We start from the raw sequence: 19,054 nt of genomic DNA, 5'->3' as shown, positions 1-19,054 counted from the left end.
ATGACTGAAATCTAGAACACTGACAATATGAAATCCTGTCAAAGATGTGGAGCAACAAAAGCTCTCACTCATTGTTAATGGGGAAAAAATGGTACAGCCAATTTAGAAGATAGTGTGGCAGTTTCTGAACATAACATACCCTTCCCATGTGATCCAGCAATCATGGTCCTGGTATTGACCCAGATGAACCGAAAACTATGCCCACAGAAAAACCTGCACACAAATGTTTATAGCAGCTTTATTCATAATTACCAAAAATTGGGAGCCACCAAGATGTCTTCAGCAGGTGATGGAAAAATAAATTGTGGTACGTTTAGATAATGCAATATTATTCAGTGCTAAAAAGAAATGAGGTATAAAGCCTTGAAAAGATATGGAGGAAACTTAAACGCATATTACTAAGTGAAGGAAGCCAGTCTGAAAAGACTACACACCATATGTACATACTAAGACATTCTAGAAGAGGTAAAACTATTGAGACAGTAAAATAATCAATGGCTGGGGAAGACAGAGGGAAGGATGAATAGGAGTTTTAGGGGTGGTGAAACTATTTTGTATGATACTCTAATGACGGACACATGTCCTTATACATTTGTCAAAGTCCATAAAATGTACAACACCAAGAATGAACCCAATATAGACTATGGACTTCAGATGATAATGTGTCAGTTTAGGTTCTTTGATTATAACAAATATACCACTGTGGTATTGGATATCGATATTGGGGGAAGCTGTGCACATGTGGGATTGGGGAGTAGATGGGAACTCTGGTACTTTTTCTGCTCAGTTTTTCTGTGAATCTAAAACTTCCCTAAAAACCAAAATTTATTAATTAAAAAATCCTAACAGTTATTTTTCTGGAAATTGACAAGCTAATTTTAAAATTTATATAAAAATTTAAGGAGAAAAACAAGGTTAGAAGACTTGTGTTACCAGGAATCAAGACTCACAATTAAGCTATACTAACTCAGTTTCTTCTTAGTAGAAATAAGTAAACAATGAGCAGAAGAGAGAGATCAGAAATGGAGATGGTAATGCAGGGCAGTGAGGGAAAGACGATCTTTTCAATAAGTGTTTTTGAGACAATTTTAGCTATCTACAAAGAAAAATATTTAAATTGGATCTCTAAATCACACCACACCAAAAATCCAGTGTTGTATAAACCCACATATGAAATACAAAGCAGGCATTCAGAAGTAAGGTAAGAGAATATCTTCATAATCTGATGATGGAAAATACTCCTTAAATGGGGCATGAGAAGTATTAAGAATAAAGTAATATTTATATAAGGTACTTAGAATAGTCAAAATCATGGAGACAGAAAGCAGAATGGTAATTGCCAGGTGCTGGGCAGGTTGGGGGTTATTGTTTAATGAGTATAGATTTTATAAGATGAAGTAAGTTACAGAAATGGATGGTGGCAATGATTGCACAACATTATGAATGTATTTAATGCCTCTGAACTGTACACCTAAAAATGGTTACAATGGTAAATTTTGTGTTATGTATTTTACCAAAATTTAAAAATTGAAAAAAATCAAGAAAAAAATTAAGCAGGACAATAAGTGCATAATTTAACATATGAATTATAGGATTTGAATTTCCAGTGGGATTTTATTTTCCTTCATGAGACCTGGAATAAAATATTAATGAAACTTCATTTAAAAAAACTTTATAAAAACCAATTAAAATATCACTTTGGGTCCCATGAAAAGGGAATAGATTGATTCATTAGACTACAATAAAATATTTACGTACTTGTTGAAATACCTTCTTCTGTTCTGTGGCTAGTCTTTTTTGACACTGTGGCTAGTCTTTTTTTAATAATTTATTGTGCTAAACAGTTTTGTCATTACAAAAACTCTTCTGTATGTATATTGATTCACAATTTTAAAAAGTTTTTTTAAAAGATTTTTATTTATTTATTTTGAGAGAGAGAGAGAGAGAGAAAGCACGAGAGGAGAGATGTCAGTGGGAGAAGCAGACTCCCTGGCCAGCAAGGAGACCAATATGGGACTCCATCCCGGAACTCCAGGACCATGACCTGAACTGAATGCAGTTGCTTAACCAACTGAGCCACCCAGGTGCCCCTAAAAAAGCCTTTTTTTTTAAAGAGAGGATTTTAGGGGTGCCTGGGTGGTGCAGTTGGTTAAGTGTCTGACTCTGTTTGGGTTCAGGTTGTGATCTCTGGGTTTGTGAGATTGAGCCCCGGGTTGGGCTCCACTCTCAGCATGGAGTCTGCTTGAGATTTTTCTCTCCCTCTCCCTCTGCCTCTCCCACTTGTGTGCATGCATGCTCTCTCCCTCTAAAATAAATCTTAAAAAAAAGTGGATTTTAAATTGAATACAAATAAACGTCCAGATGACAACTAAAAAGAAGTAACTGAGAGATAACTCCACTCCCTTTTGTATTCACTAGGCAGACAAACTAAGGGCTGCCTCACAGGTATACCCACCCAGTGGGGCTGGCAAAGAAGAAAACTGCAGTCAGTCACTTTACCTTTAGAGTCTTTTAACTTTCAGAGCTCCCTCTCTCCCAGGAATCCTGTGTCTTCATGACCCCCACCCTGCTTGCAAAGCCTTTCATTCTGGGGATGCTGCCATCACAACACCACCAATGACTGCTTAGTAATTTTTCAAATACTTTTTCCTTCAGTCTCCACAATACTCGAGGTTAGTCTTATTAGGACCGTTAGTCATGTATGTTCCTTTAGCATAATGCAGAGGAAGTAAGGGAAGGAAGTTCTTCCATATCTGTGACTTCTAATAATGTTCTTAGCACTGATGCTTAAAGTCCCGTGAAGTATTGATTGCCAAGAAAGGAAAGGATGAGAATTTTTGTTGTTGGTTTTGCTTTCAAAACTATTTATAAGACAATCTTTCTTCATTTTCCAGAGAGAGCTTAGTTTTTAGACAACAAAAAGAAGTGACATTGTACACACTAGAATGTAAACAGAGCCATTCATTATCACTGAAGAGGACATAGGCAAAAAAAATTATAAAGAAAGTTGAGGATGATTGAAAGAATATCTAATGGAGCCACATTTGAATCTAACATCTTTAGTATTGTTCTTAGTATCAACTGGAAAAATAGACTGGGACAGTTCTATCATATCTAATTAGTAATTCTAATAGATTATGGAAAAGCTTGGCATGGAAACCATGAGGCATAATGAGGCTTGTATTTATTTCCATATTGTTCTTACTACGTTGTTAGGTCACAGAGGAAAGCAAGCAGTGTTGGAAGGTACCCCAGCCTCCAGCTATATCTAACCTTTGTGAAGCAGATGCTTTCAGTATCTTTCCCATATCCCTAAGAATTCCTGGATTCTCAGGTAATTTCCAACTGCCATTATCTGCATTTCTGTGCTTACAATCTCTTTTCCTTGGAATTGCAGAAAAGTGTGCAGCCTATTTGCATGGTGGCGCAGAGGAGCACAGAAGTAACATGCTTTCCCCTAACCCCCAAAAGGGAGATCCCCCGATCAATGACTCTTAAGAGTAGATGTAAAAATACGCCAGCTCCTTATCCCCTAGTAAAATAACTCTGAACTCTATGTTTTGTACCATTTCTTGATGTTTGCTTGGAGGATTGAGCTCCAGTGTCCACCACAGTAGCTGGTTCGATGACCACATTTTACTGTCTTTCTTCCCTTCCCTGTATCACCAAGTCCCTGCACCTCTCAAATAAGCTTCCTGGACCTGACTCCTTGTCTCAGGGTCTGTTTCTATAGGAATCAACCTTAGACACCTTAAATATGGACTCTACTATAGAACATCTCTTGGTATCCAAGTCACAAAGAGAATACTGGGGGAATTGATTCAGAATCTAAGTCAGCATACTATTTCTTGTTTTTCAAGTTACTTGGAAATTTTCTCACCTAAATGTACTTTATTGCTTTAGTAGTGACATTGAAGGGGCTGGCAATTGAAGGGGAGTACATGCTTGTGGTGGAAAGCCTGGAGGAAATCACTTTTAAGTAAAGTAAACATTCTGGATTGTGACATGCAGGGAGGATGTCAAAATCTTTAACAACTGGTACAGTATGGTCTTCAACCAAGTATAAGAGATGATGGACTGTATTCTGCAGGGCTGCCATACTAGCTGACCATTGACTCTGCCCAGTGTAATACAGGGTTCCAGTTCAGTTTGAGTCAAATCTTCAGGCTAGGTTAAAAGATTGTTGTGCAGAGAAGGTTTACCCAGCTTTCTCTGTGGGCACTCGGAGGTAGGTGGGTTTAATTTTGATTCCTTCTCAGAAAGAAGAGTAATGGGTAGAAATTTTTATCAAATATTCCCCCCCAAAAGCTAAAAGCCAAGCAGGAGCAAATGTCGGCAGAGACTTTGAGGGTTTTATGCTCCAACATTATTATTTGTGCCCCCTCCTGAGGATGGTAGTAAAGCCACAAACTGCACCAGGTTTTTCATTCTAGGGAACTTTTTTCCATTGTGAGTACTCTGGGCAAGACCAAAGAGCAGAGTAGCCAAGGCGTAGGTATGTATTTGACCCAAGATAAGCCCATCAGAGTCTCTCTCCTGGAACAACGAAAGTGAAGCAGAATGATGAAAGGATGGAAGAAAAACTCTCTGGAGTACATTTATGCAAGGAGAGTGCTAATTCATTCATGCATTGAGGATGCTATCAAGTATGGTCAACTGGTTTCTGCTGCACAGAGTTGCCTGGTTTCTCTTCATGTCTTTGACCTTGTTGTTTCTATGAGTCTTTTGATAGCCTTCTCATAATTGCCTTTTATTCCTTCGACTTTCCAGAACTAGCTACATTTGCTTGCAATTAAAGAACCATAAACTCATTCAGGTCCTATATGCTTATCTTCAGCCATATTTTGTGGGGAGAGGACTCCTTGAGCAAGTGTGTGGCAGAAATTCCTGAAAATAGAAGAAGCAATTCCCTGGATCTTCAGCAAACAAGAGAAAGACGACACAGAAGGTTGGTGTGAGCCAGGGACATGGCATTCACTTTTGGAAGATCAGTTTCACCACAGTCAGCTCTGTTACTTGTGAAGCTAGAATTCCATCTCATTGTCCCACAGGTTGACTAGCTTATGAGTTAAGCATATCTCACAATCAAAGCCCTGGTGGCTTGGACAAATACTTGGAAAAGGACAAAGGCTCAGGTCAGACTCTCCTGTTAGCAATTTGGTAAAACAGGAGTCAGCAGGCATTGAAATCATGGAATAAAATAGGGTCTCATTGAAATATGTAGATGTCACTTACCATGATATTCACATTTACTATAAAATAATTGTGCATATATGTCTGTGAACATTTTATGGAAATCATATTATGAACTGGGTGGATTTCCTTTTCTTTTTCTCTTTTTGATGCTTATTTGCATTAAGAAAACTGAATTTTCTGTCATAAGTGCAACCATTTCTTTGTGTTGGCTACAACACATCCATATCAAACTCACAAAGAGGGGCCATCCGAACACCTGTCAACAGAGCTTTGCTTAGAAGCCATGTCTTCTATAGAATTTAGCTCTGGCAAGAAGATCATTGACCAAGTCATTGTCTATGTCCGTTGGGGTGACAATGGTATCGATTCCTGACTTAAAGGCTGAGAGACCACCTGAAATGAAATAGAGATTCAGATTGAAATATTAACTTTCAGCAGAAATAAGAAATGAGCATTCCCAGGATGTCAGCCCTCTAGGCAAGTTTTTCAAAGCAGGCAGTCCCAAATTCTCCTTCCCCCTCCCTCCCTTCCTGAAAAGTTCAACCACCTCAAGAATCTCTGGGAAAATTCCAGATTGTTTTCCTTCTCTCTCCTTTTAAAAGACTTTTGTTTTTCTTCCTGCAAAATCCATATTTGCTTCTAATATAGTCCAGGCCTGGCAAAACTTGATCCCCAGCAAATCTTCAGTCTGAGAATGGTTATAGCATTCTCCCAGTCATTAAATAACTTACTCATTTTTTAAAAAATTTAATCATTTATTCACTGCCTCATTCAGTCATTCAGTAAATGTTTTTATGCACCTACTATGTGCCAGGATGGGTGCCACACAAGTGCAGGGTACATAATGGTACCCAAGACATAATCATTTTTTTGTAGGGATATGTGTGTGTATGCATGTGTATATGTGATTTTACCTCAAAATTTTAATCTTCAATAGTTATTTATGTGTTTACATGAGTGTGCTTTGCTCTGATATATAGAGAAAAAGACCCCTTATCCTGATCCCTGATTTCGAGGACCTTGAAACTGAAAACAGAAATTGTTTATTCTAAATTAAGGACGGTAAATGTGAGAGGAGAAACTTATATGCACGCCATGGGTCTGTAAGAGGTACACTTAATAGGACTTGATATGGTTGGATATGAAAACAGAATGAACCAGAGAACCTAAAAAAAAATCTGGTTTTCTGGCTGGAATGACTAGACATATTATGGTGCAATTCACAGAGACAGAAAAAAGAGAAGAGACAGAAAAACAGAAGAAAGAGCAAGTTTATGGTGGGAGGCTAGTGACTTAATTCAATCTGGATGATGCTGAACTTGAGGTCTGTGATCAGCCAAGCAGAGATCTCCACTTAGATATGATACTGAAAGCCCTGGTATCACAGCTCAGAGTAAACATTTGTTCAAACAAAGAAAGTGGTTGATTTCTTGCATTAGGAAAAAAACTATCAGAGGAAGGCAAACATTCTTTTTGCAATAGTTTTTGCATTAACTGATGAGAGATATGATATGAACACCAACATCTGGCAGGAGGGAAAATGGAAGTTGGGGAGGAAGACCCCTCAAAGTAACTCAGTTGTTCAGAAAGCATTAGTGCAGCCTTTTGGCAGTTCTGTCCAGCCCCACTGCTGACCCCTTGGGAATACTCCCAGGGAGGCCCAGGGTACATCTGGCCTTCAGGGGTCTCACACACTGCTCTTTTAAACAAAGCTCCACAAACATGACCTACCTTTCAGGTGTTGAGCCACACTCCACGTGGGGAATTTTTTCTGGATTGCCTTAATTTTGTCTGCTAGAATTCCAACACCCTGCAAAAGGTGTTCTTTGCTGTCCCAGGTACCAACAGGGTGATGAATTTTTTTATCAAGCTAGAAAAATCAGATAATAACGTCAGCATCTGGATGAAGCTGCACATTTTTCTACAATTCCTGATTTCTATTCCTTGTGTTCAAGTGCAGATCCACTGGCCTCGGCCCCCTTACTTTATCCACAGAATCAATTCTACCTTCTCTTACAGAAAAGAGAGTCAGGTAAACAAAGTATGATTTGGGAGATATGGGTGTGGCATAGTTTTCATTAAACTCTTGAATATACATATATGAAAATGTTTCAAAACAAATAATTAGCATTCAGTGACTAGACATTTGCAGTCAAAAATAAAAATTCATTTCTAATTGAGATAGTTCAAAGCTTAGATCTCCACAGACAATTTAAAATAAAAATTCAAACATCAGATAATTTGGATCCCCTTCCTCCAATTTACCTAAAGAACCGTTAGATTCAAGTAGAGCTTAATTATACTGTTTTTTTTTTTAAAGATTTTATTTATTTATTTGACAGAGAGAAATTACAAGTAGGCAGAGAGGCAGGCAGAGAGAGAGGAGGAAGCAGGCTCCCTGCTGAGCAGAAAGCCCGATGTGGGGCTCGATCCCAGGACCTGGGATCATGACCTGAGCCGAAGGCAGCGGCTTAACCCACTGAGCCACCCAGGCGCCCCTAATTATAGTGTTTTGATCTATAGATAAAATTCACTACTTTATGAACCCCAAATGTACACCTCTAATCAGTGCCCTCTGTAAGATTTTCTCAATTTAAGTGCATTGCATATTATTAATTGCAAAATTGTAGTTTTAAAACTGGTAAAATACTTTTTCTGAAGATACCCAAAAACTGCTAAATCTGGATTTAAATACCAAAGACATGTTACAGAAATACAGAAGTACAAATTATCTGAAATACCAGGGTGTTTTGAAGCCTGAAAGTACTACCAATGGACATCTAGTTTGGTTTGAGCTTCCATAAGGAAAGATGAAGTGGGGCTGACTGAAATTTTCTTGCCAAGTACCTGCATCAAGCCAAATTTAAGTCCCCTGTGGTCCCAGCCATCTTCCAAGACAGCTCCACCATGGCTTTCTCTGGAGATGATGGCTGCAATGAGAGCAGGGTCCACACAGTACCTCAGCCCAACTTCTTTGATCAGAATCTGGTAAGGTTTTAAGGCCCTCAAATCCATCTCAGCAAACATTTCAGAACCACGGATCCCTAAGTCAATAGAAAATAAACTGTTTACTCCAGAAGAGAACCCTTTTTCAAAGTTTAGTAAGTCAATCACAGCCCCCGACCACAGCCCACAGCTTGGGACAACTATTCTAGGACATTTTTTAAATCTCTAATTGCATAAACCCAGAAAGGTCCACAACCCCAGGCAGTACCACTTCTGCTCTCTTTCTTGTTCTTCTATTACCTGCCACATTGGTGCCTTGGGAAGACTCTTGAACTAGAAGTCAGCCAACCTAAATTTGAGTCTGGTTCTGCTACTACCTAGCTCCAGGCCCATGAGAAGTCTCTTCTTGCTGAGCCTCAGTTTTCAGATCTATAAATTGGGGAGGTAGGATTAGATTGCCCTTGTAGTTGCTTCCAGCGCTGATGTTCTAATACTGGGATAACATGAAGAAGACTTTGGAACAGGATTACAAAAGAGAGGATGTACAAAGAGCAAGAGGCTCTCTTAAAAAGCTCATGCTATAACATGAAGTAAACACAACAAACAAAAAATAAAGGCAGAATTTAATATTTTATGTAAGCAATCATTTAATTATGTAGAAATAAACAAATTTGGGTAAGGTTTGGAAAGACTGAGGGAAAATGAGTAGAAGTAGTTTGCTAGGTTTGTCAAGATTCTGCTTACTTCTAATTTTATTTTATTTTTTTGAAAAGATTTTATTTATTTATTTGACAGACAGAGATCACAAGTAGGCAGAGAGGCAGGCAGAGAGAGAGAGAGAGAGAGAAGTGGGCTCCCTGCTGAGCAGAGAGACCAATGTGGGGCTTGATCCCAGGACCCTGGGATCATGACCTGAGCTGAAGGCAGAGGCTTTAATCCACTGAACCACCCAGGCACCCCTTACTTCTAATTTTTAACTTTGATCTTTTGCTATAACATTAATTATACCTTTTCAAAATTAAGCTACCTCCTAAAAAAGAATATGAAAATGATGAAAGGGAGAATATGAAAATGATGAAAGGGGGAAAGCCAAATATTTGCTTTGCTTTTCACTTACCACAGTTCATCAACCTGGTTATATCACAGGTGGCACCAGAGGTCTCCATGGTCATGATATCACCATAGCAGCCATGGTACAAGCGGGGATGCAGGTGAGGGCTCATTGAGTGAGTGAAGGGGTATGAGCCCCTAGAAGTGCCTACGGGGAGAGAATGATAATTCTCAGGAAACTTGTGAGAAATATTGCTCAAGTTGCTATAATGAGCATTACTAAACCAAGGTGAAGGCTCACCAAGGTGAAGTCATAGTTACTCTTTCCTAACATGCTCTTGAAGACCCTTAGGATAGCTCATCAGACAACACAGAACAGAAGATTCCCCCAACCCATTTTCTCCAACCTTAAAAAAAATTTTTTTTTAAGCAATCTCCACACCCATCATGGGGCTTAAACTCATGACCTGGAGATCAAGTGTCACCTGCTCGGGATGCCTGGGTGGCTCAGTCAGTTAAGCGGCTGCCTTCAGCTTGGGTCATGATCCCAGCATCCTGGGATGAGTCCCACATCGGGCTCCTTGCTCGACAGGGAGCCTGCTTCTCCCTCTGCCTGCCACTCTGTCTGCCTATGCTCTCCCTCACTCTCTCTCTCTGACAAATAAATAAATAAATAAATAAATAATAATAAAAAGACACTAAAAAATCAGGTATCAGTAAGAAAAAAAAAAGACTCACATGCTCTACTGACTGAATCAGCCAGGAACCCCCCAAAATTTTTAAAGAAGTACTTAATTCTAAACGTTGTAAAAAGTATTATGAGAACCAATTTTTATAGGTCTCAAAAACATTTGCTGCAATCTTGATCAGAATTAAAATTGCCACTAGAGTTTTAAGCAGGAACTCTGAGAGAAATTTTAAGACACTTCTACCACTTCCACATCTGGGGATGTAAACATCTGGATTAACAATTGCCTTTGTTTAAGAAAATAAGAAAGAAGGGTACTAATACCACTTAAGTTAAAAAAGAAGGGTACCATTAACTTAAAATGTCCATTTTATATCATGTTTCTGTGAAGTTGAGCTTCTAAGTATAATTAGTAAAATTGGAAATAAAATTCAACCTACCATAAAAACTTAAGTTAAATCCTATTCTTATTTTTTTATTTCGTCCTTATGAAGTGACTTACTCTCCAAGTCTATTTACTAAAGGAGATAAAGAGCTTTTCTGTAAATTGAAAAATTTGTTCTAATAGCTCCTGGAACTGTTGACTTATATCTTAAGACTACAAATACTTGTTATAAGAAATATATTTGTTAAAATATTTGATGTAAAATACTACATCGTTTCACTTAGTGTTGTAAATGGTGTTCTTTAATAGAAAGATGGATTTTACCCATTCACTGCAGGTCTAGTTCTGATTAACTTGACAGTATAAAGAGACTATTTTAGAATTAGGCACACAATCATTGGAACTACTCCATATAAATATGGCTTTTAGAAGGAAAACAAAGCAACTCTAAAGATTAACTTTTAAAAAACAAAGCTCATCAAAACAAATGAAAATACAGGTATAATCGACTTTCTCCCAACTACAAACAGGCAAAAAAAAAAAAAAAGCTATTATAAATGCATCAGGAAGTCAGATGGTGAGACTGTCAAGTAACTCAGAATACTTAGAAAGCCTATTTATATAATAAAACCAGTAGAAATCAGCAAAGCCATTAAATTTCTCTAAGTAGCGTGGATTTCCATGTGATGCAAAGAGCATGGCATTGGCAGTCTCCATGGCCCTCAGCATAGAACTTTGTGCATCCAATATGTGTAGGAAATACACGAGTGAATGAATAGATAGATTTCCATGACACAGATCATATGTAAGACAGAGGTGTAGAAGCTGTGAGTGAGGGTGCAGACTGACAACATATAACCAAAATATGACCACTTTTCACCACCCCTGCTACCACAAGGGTCCAAACTACAACCATTGCTCATCTTGATTATTATAAAAGCTCCCTAATCGATCTTTCTCCTCCACCTTTGCAGTCTGTTCCCCAGCACCCAGACTGGTTTCTGGAAACATGCATGGAATCATACCATTCTTCTCTCTTAACCTTCCAGTGGTTTTCTGATCATTCATTTGCGGACTTCAAGCCCTGTCTGATCTGGTCTCTGCTCACTTTCCAACTTTTCCTTCCCTTTCCTCACTCTTCTCCAGTCACACTTTTCTTGCTTCTCCTTCAATATCCCAGGCAGGTTTCTGCCTCAAGGCCTTTACATTTATAGACCCTTTTGCCTAGAATGCTATTTCTCCAGGTATGTACATGATTTGCTGCCTCACTGCCTTCAGGATTCTGTTCAAGGACCACCTATCAGTGAAAGATATGAATAAACAGTTCATAAACAAAAAAGAAAAGAATCCTTAAATGTATAAAAAGGTGCTCAACCACACTCAAAAGAGAATACTATAATAAAACATCACCAAGACACTACATTTTGCCTATTTAATTGGCAAGAATCCAAAAATTTGACAATGTATTGTGACAATGAGGCTGTGGGGGAAGTGGCAGTCTTATACATTACTGTGGAAGGAGATTTTGCAATAGGCTGTTGTTTCAGCACTATTTATAGCAGGAAATGTCTGGGAACAATGCACGTGTCATCCATATAGGGACTGAGTAAGCTAAGCCACTTCCACATACAGATTACTATGCAGTTGCGGAAAGGAAAGAGGAAGAACTGTATAGATATATGATTCTATAACATTCTATAACATTATTTCCAGGTACAGAATAATATTTCTAGAATTATATTCTTTGTTTGAAAAAAGGAGAAAATATGATTGTATGTGTTTATGTATGTGTGTGTGAGAGAGAAATTTCCCTATGTATTCAAAAGAAATAATACAAAGATGAACCAAAAACTAATAAATATTGTTAGTTGTGGGGCAAGATAAGAAGAGGTAAAAGGGACAGGGAGAGAGGCGAGACTTTTCTAAATGTACCTTTTTTATAGTTTTTATTTTGGAGCCATATAAATATTTCTATAATTTAAAATTTTAAATTGAATAGAAAAAATCCTAAAAAGTAAAAGACAAATCTAACATTATATCAAATTAAAAATTTAATTAACACATAGAGGAGGATTATTTCTGGCTACTTAAAAACAAGTCAGTGTAAATATATACCACTAGTGGAATGCATCCTATAAACATGAAGAATCATAAGTAAATCTTAAACTATATGCACAGGATCATCGTGGGTTGGTAATACTGCCATAGTTATTTTGAAACTAATATATGTAAATAACTAATCATGTTAATGTTATTAGGAGCCAGGATTTTTAGTAAATCCTTTGTATTCATAAATATTAATATGGAATATCAGTATGAATACATAATTATTTTTCTCTTTTAAAAAATATATATATACTATCTAAGTTCTCCCCACTGAAAAGTTTTGGAAGAAATTACACCCCATAGCAATGGAGCACCCCTGGGAGTTATACTGTGGTCTTTAAATACTATTTCCCACTCGGAGGAATCAGTGCACTTCAGAAAAAGTCTCATTTCTGGTCTGGGGCAGGAAATGTTTCAGGTGAGCCAGGAACATCTTCTTGTACCAGAGCTGGTCCTTATACATTTTAGACACATACTAAAACATTTGTAGATAAAATGTTTTGATCTTTTGGGTTGTTTTACAATATTCTAACCTCCTCCCCTCCGAAAAAATGCAGAGATGAGGGATAGATAAAATAAGAAAGCAAAATGTTGAAAACCATAGATGTTTGATGACGGTACATGGGAGTTATACTGTTGCCTCCCCCATTTTATGTGTTTGAAACATTCTACAACAAATTTTTTAATTAGCTTATTAAAGAGTCTTTTTTTCTACCTACATTAAAAAGGCAACACACTCATGCCTCATTCCTTATCATTCATTACCTTACATTATTTTATTTACATCACCTGTCACCACCTGACATGTCTTCCTTCCTTCCTTCTTATATTTCTTCCTCTCTTTTTTTCTATCTATTCCTCTCACTAGAATACTTTTTTCCTTATCCTATCTCCTCCTCAGCACCTAGAATAGTGCCTGGGACAAAGTGGACATTCTTTTTTTTTTTTTTAAGATTTTATTTATTTATTAGAGAGAGAGAGAGAGCAGGGGCAGAGGGAGAGGCAGACTCCCCACCAAGTGAGGAGCCTGATGTGGGACTCGATCCCAGGACCCCAGGATCATGACCCAAGCTGAAGGCAGACACTCAACCGACTGAGCCACCTAGGCATCCCACAAAGTGGACATTCAATAAATATTTGTGAATGGATATTGGAAAGATGGATGGATAGATTGATGAATGAATGAGAAGTAAAGGAATTATCTAAGTTATCTGGATCAAGCCCATATGTCAAAAGTTTACATTTGAGATACCTGGTGGCTCAGTCAGTTAAGCATCTACCTTTGGCTCAGGTCTGGGATCAAGTGCCACATTGGGCTCCTTGCTTGGCGAGGACCCTGCTTCTCCCTCTGTCTGCTCCCCCCTGCTCGTGTCAATCTCTGACAAATAAATTAATAAAATCTTGGAAAAAAAAGTGTCAATTTCTTTTTACTGGAGAGATGGCCTTTGCTATGCTCCATGTGTAGCCCACAGACCACAGTTATCAATGTGAGCTGGATGCCTATTAAAAATGCATATTTCTGGACTCCTCATACCAGGTCTATTGAACCAGAGTCTTTAGGTATAAGGCGTACGTTAACCGGGATTCCCAGCTTACATACCTAAGTTTGATTTAAGGGGATTAGAATATGACCATGAACTTTACACTACTTGTGTTGACATCATAAACACACAGGTTCTTCTTAATTACAGTCCCCTTTCAGTTAAACATAGGTAGTAGAGTAGCTCATAATTAGCCTACTTGCTATATAACTCTGCTCCTACCTGGAAATTAAAGAAGGAATAAAAATTTAAAACTATGTTCCTCTGCCTTTGACCATATAAATAATCAGAAATTATCAGTTTTCTGTAACCTCACTTTTTCAAATTTAGAATTAAACATTATAGAAACACTTTCTTCTCAATCTTCACTCTATTCATAGACAACTTGAACATTGTTTTCAATGGCTTTTCATTTTTCCTAAGCCAAATTTTCAATCTTTTCTTATTCAAAGTCCCTCAGCATCTCACCAGCCTACTTTTCTAGCCTTACCGTCAGAAATCCTCACTTCTGTATTGTTGCACTGATCTATTTACTGTACTCCCAATACTCTTTTTAAAAGGATTTTATTTCTTTATTTCACACATAGAGAGAGATCACAAGTAGGCAGAGAGGCAGGCAGAGAGAGAGAGGAGGAAGCAGGCTCCCCACTGAGCAGAGAGCCCGATGGGGGACTTGATCCCAGGACCCTGAGATCATGAACTGAGCCGAAGGCAGAGGCTTAACCCACTGAGCCACCCAGGTTCCCCCTCCCAATACTCTTCATGCCTTTCTGCCTCCCTATACAAAAGGCATTCTACCCATCCAGCAGACTCTTTTCTTCTCTTATCAAATAATACCAAACATTCTTCAGGTATTACATCCTCCACTTTCTGGTCTCAACATCCTGACTAGATGTGAACTCTTTATCCTAAACTCCTCCCAGACTAAAGTCTTTTTCTGTCTATACTCATTTAACTCTTATTTACTGCCTGGTATTAATAATGTCTTGCCTCCAAATGTCTTCTAATGTCTTGCCTCCAAAGGCACTGTTCCATAAATTCCCAATAACAGTGCCTTTACCTGCTTGGCAAGCAGAATACACTGTTAATTATAGATGTCAGCAGCTGATTGATGGCCAGGCTGATTAGGATAGCCCTAATGATTACATGTAATCATTGCTTTTTCTGATTCATGACTATGTTACACGTTTTTGTAGACACCCTGCAAAAGATGCTAAATGTCAATCAATGACTTACCAATGAGGGCAATAAGTCCCCAAAACAGGATAGAGGACAGCATGGTTGTGAATCTTATCCTACAGCTCCTATTATAATTTGAAAGAGAAACTGGTTAATTTTAAAACTTAAAAGTTTCCTGAAGGAAATGTGTTTTAACTAAAAGAAAGTATAGAATCATTTCCAGTATGATACCTTTTTGCCAGTTCCAAGATATTAGTCTCATAGGCTCAGTATTATGATTCATTGGATCACTCTTTCCTAAGTATAATCTTCCAACTCATTTTAATCCAATTTCATATTGAAATGAGCCTACAAATATCTTAAATATGTTAGACTAACACATATGTTCATCCTTTCTCCAGTCTTGCTCATATCACAATTTTGTTCCCATTCTTCTACTGTAGTCTTTTTAGAAAACCAAGATAAGCCACTGAGAGGAGCATCAGAGATTATGGCTCAGAAGAGGTTTGCTGTGCTCCTCTGTGCTTCCTCCATCAACTCTATCTTTGTTTTCATTCAAAAGACAACTTAATTGTTCTACATAATACAAGAAGGTGAGTACTAACCTGGTTTGTGACCTTGCAGAGAAAGTCTCTCCCCTCTGTTTAGGAAAGTCCCCCGTCTTCAGCACTACCCTGCACGCCAGGCTTTAACAAAGCAGTGGCTTTTGTCCTAAGAGACGAGTTAAACAATTTGAGAACCCATTAGTTGGTAGATGTATGATTACCTTGCTTCAATCCAAGTAAACTTCAATGTGGCTCTGCCCCTGTGGAGGAGATTCTAAATGCCAGCACGTAGACTTACCTGCCTCTTCTTACCTTCATCCTGTACCACTGATGGTTGGAGGAGCTTTATATATGGTTTTAAAACCCTCTCTTTAAACCACTGACCTCATTAGACCTGATTATAATGACACTTTGTACTTAGGTGGCCCTTTTAATAAAAATATTTGGGTGAAAGCATTTATTAACCACTATTAATTAATTAATCTAATGAACCCCCAAGTTATATTGGAGGCATATATTTGGTGGATAGTTTCTGGGTATCTAAAATTGAGCTGGGTCAACAGCTTCTAAATTTGAGAACAAGAAACAGATAATTAGCCTTAAAAAGATAAACAGAAAATATGAGCAGCTCTCATTCCCAGATTGGTTGTTTGCCTGAAGGCTGAGCCTCCTGCTCTTTGTTCCTCATTCCATTGTCATTCATGGCATGATCTGCATACCAATAAGTCACATGGTTCCCTGTTCCAATTATACTCTGACAAATAGAGCCAAGAGTGCCCACCTGCTCTGGGAGATCAGTACAAAGCCAGAGAGTAGCACTAGTTTCCCAAACTATCTGAGGAAATGGGAAAAAAAGATTCAGCCGTGGATGAACATTTTTTCAAGGATGGAGTGTCTCTCTCTTCACACTTATGTCCGAAAGAAGAGATAAAGCACATTGTGCAGTCCTGGGAATAAGAAATGGAAAGGACATTCTTGAAATAGGCAAGCACATTTTCCAAAGGGGAAGAAATCTAACACAGATCCTACTACAAGTGTCAGAAGTTTCTAAGACTGTACACAATCCTTCCATAAATCCACCAGGTGAACACAGGTATGAGAGAGACTGAGCAGGAGGTGATGAAGATGAAGGCCCTAAGTAAACAACTTGCTAGGTTCCCTGACCATGAATAAACCACAGCTTCTAGGAGATCATGCCCTCATGAAGCTGATCTCTGCACTACCTCATTGTATTCACTTCTGCCCTGCCTGCCTTCCTGTTTGTAGAATAGATTTCCCTTTAAGTGTCCTCCAGCCTTCCATTCCAGGGAAGAAGGGTGGGGATATTCTGAACCAATGATGGTTCCTGCCTTGACTATCATTAAAATTATTCATGGCAGGGGCTGGCTCTACCACCATCAATGCTTGCAGTCAGGGCTACTCTTTAATAAGGGGTTTTACATGAGTCCAGCTTCTCCAGAATGGTCCTCAGGAACACATGGGCCATCACCAGTTACATTGGCAACATTACATTGACATTGTGCTCATTACCCTCCCCACCCACCCTCCCCCCCACACCTGCTCCCCTGCAGGACAAGGTGGGAGAAAGAAGAAAGGAAGAAGAAGGAATAAAGGAAGAATGAAAAGTATGTAAAAGATTCTAGGTAGATGTTCCAATAGAACAAAAGTAAAAACAAAACATTAGAAGTACTGTTAAAACATTGGAAGCCTATTTTATTCCTCTCCCTGTTTTCACATAGTGGGGCTACAAGTCCTTCTAGGTATGAAGCTCTTAATGTCCAGGCCCTCTGTAATTTAAGTAAATGCCTTCAAACTGATGTGGATCTTAAGTTTTCTTCAAATTGTGAGAATACAAATAAACATTTGACACCCATCATACATCAGGTTCCTATGTACATATATCATTCAATCCTCCAACAACTCTGTAAGATAGGTATTATCCCTATTTTAGAGATGAGGAAACTGAGACTCAGAGAAATTAAGCAACTTGTCAAAGACGGCACAGTCAGGACATGGCAAAGCTGGGATTTGAGCCCAGGTCTATAAGATTCCAAAATCCATGCTTTCCTACTATGTCCAAGATACTAGTGCTATGGACTGATGACCCTGCAGAGTAATTATTACAACAGGTTCAAATCAATCAATTTGCACACAAAACATTGTCTGTGATCTGAATAAATCACTCCAGTTGCAGATATTTAGCAGTCATTTGTCTGTAGATGTTGTAGTAATTTTTTTTTTTGAGAGGGGAGAGAGAAAGAGTGAAGGGTAAGGAAGGCAGATGGAGAGAGAAAGAGAATCTTAAGTAGTCTCCATGCCTAGCACACAGCCCCAACATGGGGCTCTATCTCACAACCCTGAGATCATGACCTAAGCTGAAAACAGATGCTTCACCAACTGAGTCACCCAGGCACCCTGATGCTGTTGTAATTTTTAAATACAAATATGAATCAACTGAATTCACAGGCTGTCACTTTATATCTTCACTAATAACATGCACTGAGTTTCTATAGTAGGCCTGGCAGAACAGTAGTAAGGGGCATAGCCTAGGTCTGCACCCAGGTTTGTTGCATTCCAAAGCTTAACTTTTAATTAATAACCTAAAACCCAATGAACGGTTAAGTGTGGATGCTATCATATAAGGGTCTGAGGAAAATTTTGACATTGAAAAGTAATTTACAGAATGAATGATTCCCCATCTCCTCCCAAGGGTGCTTAACAGTGACTGTACATGTGGGGTGTACTGATGGTGCCAGGAGGAACTTGGAGGGATGAGTCATCTGCTATAATCTCCATCAGACCCCCTGTTTTCCCAAAGTAACAATATAATCTATATGCAAAAAAACATCCTTTCTCATGGCATCTGGGTGACTCAGTCTGTTGAGCATCTGACTCTTGATTTTGGCTCTGCTCATGATCTCAGGGTCATGGGATCAAGCCTGGCATCAGACTGCGCACTTGGCATGGAGTCTGCTTGTCATTCTCTCTCTCCCTCTCCCTCAGCCACCCACCCCCCACCTCCCGCTCATGCTCTCTCTCTAGTTTAAAAAAAAAATTATTATTATTTTTATTATTCCTCCTCCTCCTCCTCCTCCTACTACTACTATTTTAAGATTTTATTTATTTGAGAGAGAGAGAGCATGAGCAGTGGGGAGGGGCAACAGAAGAAGCAGACTTCATGGTGATTAGGGATCCTGATGTAGGACTTGATCCCAGGATCCTGGGATCATGACCTGAGCCAAAGGCAGATGTTTAACCAACTGAGCCGCCCAGGCACACATCTCTGTCTCTCTAAATGAAGAAATAAAATCTCTTTTAAAAATGTCCTTGGGGCACCTTGTTGAAGTCAGTTAAGTATCTGAATCTTGGTTTCAGCTCAAGTTGAGATCTTGGGGTCATGGGATAGAGCCCCACATCA

General features: G+C 38.7%; 1 protein-coding gene across 9 annotated transcripts in view; it reads right to left on the bottom strand.

Annotated features, from left to right (window-relative positions):
• LYG2 (lysozyme g2) overlaps positions 1–19,054 on the bottom strand; it is a 162,164-nt gene that overhangs the window by 18,992 nt on the left and 124,118 nt on the right. For 5 of the 9 annotated variants that reach the window (XM_047746238.1, XM_047746240.1, XM_047746243.1 and 2 more), the window contains 6 exons: positions 15,697–15,802; positions 15,149–15,216; positions 9,260–9,400; positions 8,044–8,240; positions 6,928–7,066; positions 2,286–5,589 (listed from right to left, as the gene is read on the bottom strand). In XM_047746238.1, coding sequence (XP_047602194.1) covers positions 5,471–5,589; positions 6,928–7,066; positions 8,044–8,240; positions 9,260–9,400; positions 15,149–15,191 — 639 coding nt within the window. In that variant the 5' untranslated portion in view covers positions 15,192–15,216; positions 15,697–15,802 and the 3' untranslated portion in view covers positions 2,286–5,470. Of the gene's footprint in view, positions 1–2,285; positions 5,590–6,927; positions 7,067–8,043; positions 8,241–9,259; positions 9,401–15,148; positions 15,217–15,696; positions 15,803–15,934; positions 16,090–19,054 lie in introns of those variants that run through there. The other 4 variants (XM_047746244.1, XM_047746241.1, XM_047746245.1 and 1 more) reach the window with 4 other exon arrangements.

This window comes from Lutra lutra, chromosome 9 (assembly GCF_902655055.1).
Source record: "Lutra lutra chromosome 9, mLutLut1.2, whole genome shotgun sequence".
NCBI classification, from domain to species: Eukaryota; Metazoa; Chordata; class Mammalia; order Carnivora; family Mustelidae; genus Lutra; species Lutra lutra.
The sequence above is the reverse complement of the archived record's forward strand: the minus strand, read 5'-3'. Positions and strand labels throughout refer to the sequence as shown.